This window comes from Polistes fuscatus, unplaced genomic scaffold (assembly GCF_010416935.1).
Source record: "Polistes fuscatus isolate 324 unplaced genomic scaffold, CU_Pfus_HIC Scaffold21, whole genome shotgun sequence".
In the NCBI taxonomy this organism is placed as follows: Eukaryota; Metazoa; Arthropoda; class Insecta; order Hymenoptera; family Vespidae; genus Polistes; species Polistes fuscatus.
In genome coordinates this window covers 3,108,661-3,122,848 of record NW_025113098.1, presented here as the reverse complement: position 1 = coordinate 3,122,848, position 14,188 = coordinate 3,108,661, and the positions used below count along the sequence as shown (strand labels likewise).

At 34.3% G+C, this 14,188-nt stretch overlaps 1 protein-coding gene across 1 annotated transcript in view; it reads right to left on the bottom strand.

The window, feature by feature from the left end:
• The window catches only part of LOC122517828 (nesprin-1), a 50,885-nt gene that overhangs the window by 8,363 nt on the left and 28,334 nt on the right, over window positions 1-14,188 (bottom strand). The window contains exons 18-26 of the mRNA XM_043636413.1: window positions 14,026-14,184; window positions 11,684-13,931; window positions 6,584-11,595; window positions 5,783-6,433; window positions 5,027-5,628; window positions 4,282-4,924; window positions 3,702-4,040; window positions 2,809-3,114; window positions 1,994-2,145 (exon numbers count right to left, since the gene is read on the bottom strand). Of these exons, the coding sequence (XP_043492348.1) occupies window positions 1,994-2,145; window positions 2,809-3,114; window positions 3,702-4,040; window positions 4,282-4,924; window positions 5,027-5,628; window positions 5,783-6,433; window positions 6,584-11,595; window positions 11,684-13,931; window positions 14,026-14,184 (10,112 nt within the window). The remainder of the gene's footprint in view (window positions 1-1,993; window positions 2,146-2,808; window positions 3,115-3,701; window positions 4,041-4,281; window positions 4,925-5,026; window positions 5,629-5,782; window positions 6,434-6,583; window positions 11,596-11,683; window positions 13,932-14,025; window positions 14,185-14,188) is intronic.

Below are 14,188 nucleotides of genomic sequence, written 5' to 3'. Positions count from 1 at the left end.
ACCCGATTATACTATTATACATTTATGTGTGTATATTGGGTATAGCAATTAATTCGGTGCCTCGATAATAATGTATATGTGTATATATGTGTCCTAAGAATAATACGATAATAATGTATATATGTGTGTATATGTGTGTCCTAAGAATAATACGAATTAAACGAGAATAGAAAGAAAGTTGATAAAAAAAGTAGATTAAATAAATTTTATACCCGATTATACTATTATACATTTATGTACGTGTATATTGGGTATAGCAATTAATTCGGTGCCTCGATAATAATGTATGTGTGTATATGTGTGTTCTAAGAATATTACGAATTAAACAAGAATAAAAAGAAAGTTGATGAAAAAAGTGGATCGAAAAAGAATTTGTTGTTTTGTATTAAATAATTATTATACCCTATTATACTATTATACATTTATATGTGTATATTGGGTATAGCAATTAATTCGGTGCCTCGATGATTCAATTTATTTCACCATAATCGTTCTATCGTATTTTTATCGTTAAGAATTCGAATAATAAATCTATGATTTACATTATAAATATATATAAAATTTTGTTTTTATAAAAAACCGTATTAATAGCTACACACTTTTAATATATTATACTGACCGTTGTTTCTAATAATAAGATAGAAAATATAAATCATAAGATGAATCATATATTCTAAAATTATATGATAATATCGTATACCACGTAAGAAAATGAACTAATGATGTTATTGTTGTTTATCTCAAATCACATCATAATAATAATATAAATATATTCTACGTTGAAATTAAAAGTTCGAAAAACAATAACGCCTGTCTAAATTTATTTTTGAATTATTGGAAATATTTACAAGTATTTAAAGTTTAATTTATCGGTTGGAAAAATGTTTGTATACAAGACCGGCCAATGAACTGATTATCTTTCTACAAGGTTTTCGTATGATTACTTATCATACTTATCTGACTATTTCGAGTGTAACATTACAACGATGTTGCATTCGAGAACACGATGATTTGCATTCTTAACGCATCGCTTTTAAATTATAACGTTAAAATAACGATCCCTTTCTTCGTAATTAGCGGTAAATAAATTTGCCATAGGCAAAAGTTTGTTTAATGTTGTATACAAACTATTCATTGTTTGTTGCTATAATCGCGAAAGATTCTAAAGTTTATCGTTTTTTTTTTCATTTTCACATATACCTATATATTAAATAAAGGAAAATATTTCAAATTGCTTTTTTCCTGAAATGAAATAATATACACGAAGATGATAAAGAAATTGTATATGAAAAGAAAAAAAAAAGAAAAAAAATGCTTAAGCCAAATAATAAACACCACCCACACACTCTTCATGCGCATGCCAAACTACGCTCCTGGACATTTAATTCGCGTTAATATTATTATTCGAATTTTTCTTTATATAAATTGTAAATATAATTATTATTATAAATTAATATTGTTTCTCTTGATCGAACGTACCTTCTAAGATTTTTCAATGATTTTATCAAGCTAAACACGATTATTATAAATTGTGCAATACTTGTTCGCGAGTTTACCACTAAAATTGGCAAATGATTTTACTTATTTGAATATATTCTTGCCAAAATTATATATAGATATATGTATATATGTATCTAGAAAATAAACAAGAACATACAAGAGACGTTTAAACTTAGTACATAATATAATACGATGAAATCTCTCACTCACGAACATGAGTTTCAAGTTTTGAGTCACAACTTATCTAGATTGTATAGATAATAATAATTTTTCTAAAGATTATCTGTATAAGTAAATAAACATTATTAATAACTATCATGGATATTATAACAGTAATAATATCGTATAATAAACTATAAAATTGTATGTTCAATTATAATTCAATGATTTTTAAATCAACCGTGTCCGTGTATGGAGCGTGTTCAAAAAAAAAAAAAAAATAAAAAGAAACAAGATAAAAAGAAAAAGAAAACGTGTGATTATTCTGACTCACGATTCGGCGGATTTTTGAAGATGTTTGATGCGTTCCTCGAGCGCACATGCCGGGGCTTGTGTGAAAGCTGACAGATAAATAAGTACTGGTCCCGCTAATGTTTGTATTTCCTCTGTTGCCGGTCTAAGTTTATCAGCATCCGTAATTGATTCCTGATTGGAAAATAAAACGATAAAATATATGATTAATTAATGATATATTATATACTTAAGTGTATTTATAGGAAAACATTTTGTGGATTATCATTTGAATTTTTAATATTATCATACTATCATATAATAGTTATATTCGATATTATATAGATAATATAACTATTATATTATAAATAGATTTTGATATTTATATTATATTATAAAACATATATAAAATAATACTTTATTATAATATATTAATAGTTATATATTATCTATTACAAATTGATATTATATTTCTAATATAATAAATAAAATAATATAATAATACACTAATGTATATTTATTAATATTATTTTTATATTATTTAATTTTTATTTTATTTATTCAATATTATTTTATTTTATATAATATTCTATTAGATATTATATATATAATATAACTAATAAAAAATATAAAAAATAAAAAAATATATAATAATAGTTATATTAGATATTATATAGATAATATAACTATTATATTATAAAATAAGTATTTTATATTTATATTATATTTATATTATATTATAAAACATATATAATATAATACTTTGTTATAATATATTAATAGTTATATATTATCTATTATACAAATTGATATTATATCTCTAATATAATAAATCAAATGATATAATAATACACTTACATATAAAGCTTTACTGGTATCTTGTAAATGTTGTTTGGATCTAACAATCGTATCGATGAGTTTGCTTTTTTCTTCAATGGCGTTCAATCGAGTTTCAACATTAGAATAACGTGCTTCCAATTCTTCCCAATGTCTCGAAAGTGCTTCAAGTGCATCTCTACGACCTTCTAAACCAGAAACCAATTCTTTCCATTCCGCAGTTATCTCGGATGATTGTTCCTCTATCTTCTTTTTGTTACGGGGATTAGCCAAATGTAAAACTTCACGACCACGTTCGTTCAACAAATCTAATTCGAATTGTTGATTCTAAAAGAAGAAAAAGTAAGAAACTTATATCAGACACGTTTTGCTTTGCGTTGTAGTCAAGCAAGGCTTAAACTGACGGTTCTGAATAATAATAACTCTGATATACACCGGTTAGCCTTGCTGGATGACATCATTCGCAAAACTTGACATCATCGGTTAAAATTTCTCAAACGAAATGTCATTGCACCATTTTGTTTACCAACGAAATAACCCGAAACACACATCACTGACACATTTTATAATATTCATTTATACCGACCTCGAGACTTTATTTTTATATATGCCATAATCATTGAATACTTTCATCGAGATAAATAATTCATTATTGCCTTTTTCTGTTTTCTTCTTTTCCTTTTTTTTAAGTATAATGATAATGCTCGACATTGACCGCGATTTTAACTAAACGTTTACACGTAATATCTACTATTCGTACTACATTCTATTTTATAATTTAACATGACTCTATTTCTCTATTTGATTCTAAGAATTGACATTTACATTTTTCAATACGGTATAGAAATGAGAAAAATTATGTCATTTACTATTTTAAAATATAAACACTTAAAAAAGTCATTATTACTATTTACCTGAATATCATTTAATGCATGAGTAATCTTTTGAATATTAAACTGCAAGCCGGCTAATGTTGTAACAGGTTCATCGGTGAATCTTGTCCTAGCTATGACAGCGCGTACACGTTCCAAGGTTTGACTATAATCTCTCCAAGTTTCTGCACCTTGTTCCATGCGGGCTCGTTGAGATCTAGCAGTATTCAACGTGTTCTTTAATAATTGAGTATGTTGTTGTTGTTTCGTACTTAATTCCTCTTGTTCGGAACTGTTCAACGATGGCCATATTTTATCCGCTGCTTGTTGGATTTGTTGAGATACCAGTTCGCGAATAGATGATTCTGTACTGAAGTATATCTACAAATATAAATTAATGATTAATTTAAATATTTAGTTAGATATTTTAAAATTTTATATATTATATTATTATATTATATATATATTATTATATATATATTATTTATTTTATAAATTAAAGATTAATTTAAATATTTAGTTAGATATTTTTCTCTAATATATAATAAAATTGCATATATTAAAAAGGTACTTTATAAAATTGTATTAACATTGGTAAACATTGAATGATTGAATTTCTCACCTTGTGTTCTTCCAAATCGCTAAGAATATTTTCAAAATCAAGTCCGTCTTTATCACTATCCAGCCTAATCTCAGCTTCCTTAACCCAATTGTGCAATTTATCAGCTAACTGGGCATAATTCAATCTCAATTGTAAATTATTTTCAATGTAATTTCCACGTTCCTCCATTTCTCTGGGCAATGATGTTAACAAAGACATAGCTTCGCTTAACATTTCTTTCAATGATCCTGGCATACCTTCCTCGTGTCGTACAGAATCCTTCAACTTACGAATTTTATCTAAATATTCGTTTATACTGTCGCAAAGAATCCTGTGTTTATTAATTTCTTCCTCGACACTTTGCGGATCCCTTTCTAAAAGTGGCCTCGATTTGACTTCTTTCTCCTTGCTCTCTATCCAATCTAAAATGTCGGCCAATTCTTCAGCTAATCTTCTGTGTTCAGCCGCAGCTAACTCGTGCTTTTCTCTCTGCGTTTCTACAGCTCTTCTGAGACCTTGGAGTTGTTGTTTAAGGGTTTGCAATTGTTCCGTTATGATATTTCTATCAACTGCCGAACCCTCAGCAGCTATTTGTTGTCCTTTATCTGTAGCACTTGCTAGTGTAGCTTCACATTCTTGTATTTTTAATATAGCATCATCGTACCTGTATTAAAACGAATTATTATTATTATTATTTATTCATTTTTGTAATAAGTAAGAAGGAAAAAAAAGATTGTAATATAATAAATAATAAAAATATGATTACCTTTTGATTTTGTCTTCAGTTGTTTGACCAGATTTTTCAATATCTCGAATAATTTCTGTATATTTAGCAATGAAAGTAGTAATTTCACCAACCAATGCTATAAATTGTTGCCGAAGAAGCAAAAGTTGTCTAAGTTTGGCAATTTGTGCTTCCAATGCTCTTATAAGATCATCTTGTTGAGCAAGAATACTTTGAAGATCACCAACATTAGCTGATTGCAAACCGGACAACTTAGATTTATTATTTTTAAGATCATCCAATATTCTTTCATAAGCTGCTAACATTCCTTCGACGTCCTCGATGCGCGCACCGATTGGTTTATTCAAATCCTGAAGTTCTTTTTGAATGTCCGTCATGAATTGTACAGCTTCGGCAACTCTAGCTGCTGCTTCTTCAGCTTCGTCAATTTTTTTCTGCAGATTATTAGCCCGTTCGTTTATAACATTGGCCACCCTATCGTGGGCCTCTTTCATGCATTTCAATTGTTCACTGAGTTCTTGTTTATCGGCATCGCTGATAGTTGGCAAAATAGATTTTCCTTGTTGCGTTATCTTTTCAATATTGTCTGCGTATTCTTTGGCTTCTTTCTTTAAACGATCGTACTGAAAAATTATTAAGAAATTAATTAGATCAACTTTTGTTTCAAGTATTCTTTTTTTTCAGGTTATCTTAAGTACTTGAAAAATCGTGGGGCACCCTATATATAAATATTCTTATGTTCTTAACATATAAAACAAAGAAAAAGCTACAAAATACCTTAGCAAGCTGTTCACGTAGAACATCAACGCTAGATGTTCGCAATTCTAACGAAGTGGCTACTTCTGCTTCATTGATCCACCTCTGACACTTGTCCAATTCACTTTCAAAAGATTTACGTCCTTGAAGAAGATCGTTAAGGGACGCTTGCTTTTCCTTAGCTTCTCTTTTCAATTCTTCGTAATCTTTGTTCAAATCGTCTAACAAACCTTGTAACTTGGCACGATCCTCAGCGTTACATTCCTTCAACATACTGTGCCCCTGTTTTATAATATCATTCAAATTACCTTCGTTGAATGATTCGATTTCAGATTCTAAACTGCTGTGTTGTACAATTTCTTGTTCAACTTTGGAAGCTTTCAAGGGAAGGTATCCGCTGAGTTTCTTCAATTCGTTGCTCTTATTTTTGATCCATGCACGAGCCCGTGCCAGATCGGTTTCAAATTTGCGACACGCATCTACAGCTGCACTCGCAATTGAAATTTCTTCTTGCAAAATGGTACGCAATTCGATATGTTCTCCGCGCAAAGCTTTCGTATTATCCTCTAATTGCTGTTGTTCGCTTGTTTCCAATTCGTTTTGCATATTACCAACGCGTTTTTCAAGCGTATCCACTATCATTTGTTTGCCTTCGGCTTCTTTCAATATACTCTGGAAAAGTGTTTAATATTATGTAATTAATACATTAAGATAGATATTTTTATTGAATTGAATTATACAAAAAATGATTTAAATTATATATTGTATTAAATATTAATGACTAAATAAATAATTTGTGTGATTAGAATGATAATTAATTACCTTGAGAACGAGCAATCTTTCTTCAGCTTGTTTACTTTCGTATCCCAAGGGTTCGGTCAATCTAGCGTGTTCCTTTTTCTGTTCAATCCAATTTCGATTTTCTTCGATTTCTTGCCGAGTAGCTTCGATACCTTGAGCTGTCATATCCAAAACTTGAGCCTTCCTTTGCAATTTTTTACTTATATCCGTGTACCGTCTCTCAACGAACTTGATCTGTTCCTCGATTTGTTGGGAATCCAAATTACTGACGGAATCCATTACTTGGTCGCCCAATTTTTTAACTTCGTCCAATTTGTCCGTACTCTGTGATTCGAATTCGCCGATTATTTCTTTGATATTAGAAATCTTTTGACCAATCGTAAGACCGCTGCCCTTTTCAATGCCATCGGCCTTTTTCAAAAGTGCATCAAACCACGTTTGAATATCTTGCACTTGGTTTCTATACTTTTGTATCAAATCTTGGGACGCCTGTTTACCCACAATCGCATCCGTCAATTCAGCTTCTAATTTATTAAGCCCATCTTCGACCTCTTGTATTTCAGGATGCGAAGCAAGTTCCGTCAAAGCACGCGTACGACGTTCATTAACATTCACCAATAATTCGTTCATCGTTTGCAATTCGGCCTGAGCTGCCTCGGCACGTAACTTTGCCGGCCTTGACTTCCATTCGGCGCAAAGAGCGCGTTGCTGATTAATCCACATGCACAGTGCATTCTTCTGTCTAGTTTGTTCCTCCAAATCGGCAACAACTTTCGTCACATTGGTCAAGTGGGTTTGCATTTGATCGATGAGGTCTTCCAATTTCGTACGAATTTCAACTTCCCTTGGTGCAATTTGAACTGGTGGTGCATCCAACGGACTGCCAGGCCTGGAAATGCAAGCTGCTGCCGCCTCGCAAGCTTCTACTGCCAACGCCAAACGCGTTTTCTCCGATTGCAACTTGTTATGCAAGGTTCGCGCATTTTCCAGACTTTCCTCAGCTTCGGCAAGTTTATCCAAAGGTGCATCCAACTCCCGACCAATTTCAACTTGATAACAATCCAAATTCTTCGCGATACTTTCCAACGTGTTTTCGTATTCTTGGAATTTCGTTAACGAATCCGCCAATCTACCTTTTATTTGTAATGCAGTATTCAACAAAGAATTGTAACTATCTTGAACGTTTTGCAATTGCGTTTCTATCGTGTTTTTGATTTCTTTATTTACCGTTAAGTATTGATTTATTTGTCCCTGACCCTTAGCTTTCAAATCATCTAGGACAGTTTGATACTTCTGTATTTCTATCAGCAACGATTCGTGTTGTTTCATCTGTGCCATTGTTTGTTCTTTACTAGTTATATAAAGCGAGTTATGAGCCATCAATTGGAAAGATATCTGTAACAACCACTTTTCCGTGTCCTGTAATGCCGCATGATACGCATTGTATTCCTTCATTTCATCCTCGATCAATTTCTTCCTTTCGTCAACGCGATCACCTAAAACTTGCCACTTTGTCAATAATTCTTTCGATCGTTCCAACGTTACATTATTTTCCGCCCAATTAGACAATTCTCCAGCTTCTTCCATTAAATTATCCAAATCGGTCTTCTTACTGTGCACAGTTTCTTGTATGTGCTTGTATCGTTCTAGTAATGTTTTCATTTCACCAAATTCACCTTTAGTATTTGGCAAATCTTCCGTGGACTCGTAAGTTTCGTCCAACCATTTCTTAAACTTGTTATAAGCTTCCGAATGATCCTCCCATCGGCTGAGAATTGATTTAACTCTAGCTTGACTGGTATTCAAATCCATGGTCAATTGTTCCCAGTTCGATCGTAGATCAGCCATATCTGTTCTTAATTGATCTTGTTGTTCTGGTAATGCCGTGTTAATTGCCTTAACGAATGCATTCTGTAACGTAGACAATAATTGTTGACCTTCGGTTATTTGCGAAGCTGCAACCTTAAGGATTGCTAATTTATTCTTAGCCCATGCTTCGTCACCGGTTCCAACGCAATCTTTCACAGACTTTTGCACGGTACACAACCAATCCTCCATCTCTTTTTTGGCTTTCAAAAATTCCGTATGATCCGATAGATTTTTCTCGACCTTGGAAACCAAACTTTGAGCATCGGTTAGCAAAGACGTGTACGATGATTGAAGTTGTACAGTTTTGTCACGCGCCAAACTCCATGCACTCATTTCCAACAAGGCCTCGCATTTGTCGTTTAAATCTTCCAGAACGGGTTTTTGTTCGACAGCTTCGTCGACCAATTGCTTGCACCGAGCTAAATCTACTTGAGTTTTATTTTCTTTCGATTGTTCCTCGGCTACCTTCTGTTGGAAATAATCGATCCAAGCTTTCATGTTATCAACGGCAGCTGTGAATTGCGACCACGTTGATATGCAATTGTTAAGAGTTTCGTAGGAATCGTGACACTGTGATTGCAACAACGACCAATCATTTTGCAATTGTTTGACGTCTTGTTTGATAGAATCCTGACCCTCCGTACCGGTAGTGGAAATTACTGCATCTCTCAATTCGATTACTTTCGAGATTAATTTGTCACCCTTCGGCAATGATGAAATAATTTGACTCACTTTGTTTTCACGTTCCAATACTTGTCCTTTATCCCCATGAGTATCACTGTGTTGTTGAAGTTCAAGTTTTGTTTGACGTACCCAATCGGCAGCTTCGTTATACGCTTGCTGAAACTTTTCGTGATCCTTTATTTGATTTTCCAATTTATTTATTTTATCGGCAATCGATTGTTTAATTGATTCATATTTAGCGATGGTTCCCTCGTATGGGCTTTTTTGTATCGTCGAATCTTCAGCTAGACGAGTTTTAAGTCGATTCAATGAATCACCGTGGCCTATTATGTCTCTTAATACAGTTTTGAATTTTTCCAAAAGAGCACGCTTTTCGCTGAGATCGTTTCTATAGATTTCTTCGGCCTGAACTTTGCCTTCGACCTCTTCGATCCAATCAGCGATCATTCTGTGAATTTTGTTCAATTCCTCGAGTACACCTGCTCGTACGGAAAGTTTTTGTCTAGCGATTTCAACGTCGGATAACAATTTGTCGAATTCCGCTTTAAGATTTTCGGTATCCTCTTGAATCTTAACAGCACCGTTTTGTTCGGTATTCATGATAACCTTTTCCTTCAATTCCAATGCATAACGTAATTTATTTTGACCCTGTTCCAAGGTTTGCCGTATCGTTTTACAAGTGTGCAATTTATTATTAACTTCCTGCAAAGTACTAGGAATTTCCATGCACTCAACCAATTTGTTTCTGGTACGTTCAATCCAATCCTCGCATTCTTGATGCAACGTATTGTGTTGCTGATGTTCCTGATAATGCAATTCCAATCGTCGCATAATTTCTTTGGCAAGGGACAGAAGTGCGTTGTATTTGGTGGTCAATTGAGTAACAGCGTTTGAAATTCTGGTATCGGCACAGGTCTCTACCAACATTTGGGCTTTCATGTTCAAACGGTCTAATTCCTTTTGCCAATCGAACAATGTTTGCAAATGTACTTGGAATTGTTCGAGAACGTTTTTCTTTTCTTCGAGACTGTCCTGTAATTTATTGTAAGATTGTACGAGTTGTTCAGTTTGAGTCAACCATTCGGCAGCTTCAGAAAATTGTTCCTCATATTGAGTCCATTTTACAATGGCCTCTTCCAATAACGATTTCGTAGTACCCAAAGAATCCACGTAATTATCGTATTCGTCTTGCAACAATGCTACTTCTTCCTCGATAATTTCTTTATCCTCAGGGTCAGCAATTTGACAGGCAGCATTACCACGTTCCAAAGCTTTCTCAAGTTTCTTCTGTCCCTCTGAAAGTTCACACTGCAATACCTTCAATTGAGTAATCTTACTTGCTATCGATTCCTTGTCACCCGTTGGTTCCGAACATTTGCCTAATCTTTCCTTGGCAACTCTTATCCATTGTAAAAATTCATTACCACTATCGATAAATGCCTGATGCTGTTCAACCGTTTCCTTTTGTTTCGCGTAAAGTTCTTGGGCGTGTTTACTTAATGTTTTATATTTAATTGATATCTCGGTTGCCGGTGTTGCTTGTCTAAGATCTTCTGCTTTAGTTGCTACCGATTGAATCATTGGTTCGAATGCAACGATGTCTTGCACGATACTATTCGTTTGACGCAAATTAGCTTTTCTCTCGCCTATCGCCAAAGAACTCAAACCGGCCGAACCTTTTTTAGCTTTCGACACTTTTTGTTCCCAAACCTGTTGCAATTTCGCTTCCCGATCGTTGATCCACTGTTGCAATTGCGAATAAGAAGAACTGTAATCGGCCCATTGCAAAAGACTAGTTTCCAAGTGTACTTTAGTAGTTGATATTTTCTTAACTAAACGTTCCCAATCATTTTGTATATCTTTCAATTGCGAACCTATTTCTTCCCGACCATCAGATCTTGTATTTCTCATAACCTTTTCACCGCAATTTATCGTCAAGTGAACCAAATTTTGTCCCTCTTCCCGTTTCCTCAACAATTCTTGTATTTTGTCCAATCTGTTTTGCAATTCGTTTCTACTGCTCGTGGATGCGGCTTCGGTTCCTTGTCTTATGATTTGTTTCGCATTTTCAATCCAATCTCGTGCCTTCCCGAGATAAGCCTCGTACTCCTCGTGTTGAGCCAAATTGATTTCTACTTTGTTAAGCACATCCTTGGCAAGATTAACTTGCACTTGATATCGCGAATTTAAATGACGTAATTGATTATTAACGTAAGTATCCAAATGAGATGAAAGCAGACCAGAAGCCGTTTTGTTAAATTTGTCGAATTGTTCTTGACCCTTGGTCAAATTGTTCAATATTTCTTTGACCTCTTGCACTTGCTTTTGTTTTTCTTTAACGTTAGGCAACAACGCATTCTTTTGTGCTTTAATAAGAATATCAAATTGTTGCAACCAATCGCTAAGTCGTTCATATTCGTCCTTGTAATCCCGCCACTGACTGATAGTTGATTCCAATTGATCCTTTTGTTGTTTGATTTCTGCATAAAACACACAAATATAAGTATTATTATTATATTTAACAAATTAATATTTTATACGATATATCAAATAAGAAAAGAACGTTACCTTTGAACAATCCCTCGAAGCTTTCCGTTAAAGCACGAATCTCGTTTTTGATGACTTCTTGGCCTTGAACGTTGGTACCAACGCATACAACTTTTCCAGTATGTTGCAAATGTTCTACCAAAAGTTCCCCTTGAGCTTTTTTATTGAGAAGACTTTCCAAAGGTGCTACAGCATTTTCAATCGCTAATTTATCGCTCAACGATCTCTGTTTCATCGCGGGTATCTTTTCCCGCGCACGATTAAGCCAACTAATCAAATTGTCGTGAGCTTCTTTGTAAAGCCGATGATCCTTGTATTGTTCCTCGCGTTCCGTCAATAATGATTTAATTTTTTCAAACAGCATATCGAACCTACCCAAAATATCTTGGGCGTGAGAAGCAGCCAAACCTTGTTGCCCGCTGGCTATCATTTCGGCTACTTTGGCTTTCAAACTTTCGACTTCTATGTTCTCGCATCTGATTTTCTCTTCCAAAGCTTTAATACGTTCCAATTGGCTCCTTTTTTCCGTCATTGTCGCTTGTAATTGCGACAATTCTTCCAACGACGTTTGCATGTACTCGTTAGTTTTGTTAATCGATTGAATTTGTTCGAGCAAACCGGCCCACTTGTTAATAGAATCGTCCAAATTCGTTTTGGTTTCGAGCATTTTCGATGCAACTGCACTCCATTGTTCTTGAAGATTCGCCAATGCTTCGTTTATCGCTTGGTGTCCACTAGGTGCTGTATTAGCCAAAACAGCTTGGGCCAATTCAACGATACTTTGAACTTTGGTAAATCCGTCCTCCTTATACAACAATATATCTTGCATAGTTTCCATCTTATTTTCCAAATCCTTTTGCGAAGACGCACTCAAATCCGAACAATAAGCCAATTTGTTTTTGATGTCGTTCAGCCATCTGCTACATTCGGATAATTGATTGTCGAATTCTTGATGCACGGCAACGAATTGATGCCAACGATTGTTCAAATCTTTAACCTTACTCGATATTTGTTGATACTTAATACTCAATTCGGATATGTGCGATGTTCTCGAGGATAAATTTTTATGCAATTGTTGAGCCCTTTCCGTAACCGCGTCAATTTCAAGTTCCTTAGCACGCACCTCACCTTGCAGGGAACGCAATTTCTCCAATTGATCTTTCTTTTCCTCAAAAGTCGATTTCAAATCTACTGCGTGAAGTTTCGTATCCGTGTCTTTGATCCAAATCAAACATCTTTCCTTAAAGTTTTCAAACTCGTTCCACTGTTGCAATTTATTTTCCAAAGCTTCGATGGTCGATTTAACGGCAGATATTAAACCTTCCCATTCCTGTTGCGACGAATCTATCTGCGATCTTATATTGATTTGACCGGTTTCCAATGTACCGGGTATCACCTTTTCACCAAGAACACGAATTTGTTGTACCCTTGGTTGTTCTTCCGGAAGTGTATGCAAAAGATTTTGCAAACGATCCAAATTCGTATGAAGTGAAACTCGTTCCAATTCTGTATCACCCCATAGATTAACAGCATTATGGGTTGCATCCAACCATTCGTGTGTATCCAACACAGCTTTACTGTACTGTTGATGATCACTGACAATACCCTCGTATCTTTCGACAAATGTTGTCCCACGTTTCAATACTTCAGCGTGCCTCCGTTTCAATTTGTTTATTATAGAATCAATTTTGTCCGTACGTTCTGGAAGATTATCAGCTTTATCCGAAAGATCTAACAAATCCTGTTGATGTACTTGAACGTCGTGCAAGAAGGAACGATAGATTTGCAATTGTCCACGTTTTTCGTCCAAAGTTGTCTTCAATTCTATGTCCTCTTTCAATTGAGATTCCGCATCTTTCAACCATTTTTCGAATCCTTCGCTACACTCGTCGAAACCCGACCATTTAACGATTCTACCTTGCAAATCACGTTCCGTTGATGCAATGTCGTCGTACAATCCTTCCAAAACTTGTTGAAGGTCTGATAATTCTTGACGAATGATTTCTCTTCCTTCTACACCGGTTGTAGGATACAAACGTTCACCTGTTTCGATTGTACTGTTCAATAAAGACATCGCTGACGATTGTCTTCCTAAAAGTTCCTTCAATGTATCAGCTTTTAAAATTAATTCTTGATGCGTGCCGCACAAATTGTCCGCAACCGATTGATAACGTCCCCTTGCTGTAGCCAACCATTCTGAACATTGTTTGTAACGTTCCAGATATGCGTTATGATCCGAGCAAGCTTGTTCACATTTTTTCATGAGTTCCTACATTTAAATAACGTTTCATTTGATTTTCAATTAATTCATATGTTTATTTTTGTTATTTAAAACAACAAATTAATGATATTTTTAATATTACCTTAGCAGTACTCTGTACTGATTGAAATCTAGAATTGATTTGTTGCACGCTAGAAGAAAATCTAGTCTCCCCGCTGATCTGGATCAAATCCGATGAATCAAATCCGTATCTCATTTTATCGAAGTCTGCCTCGTTTTGCCTGAGATTTGCGATTAACGTCTGC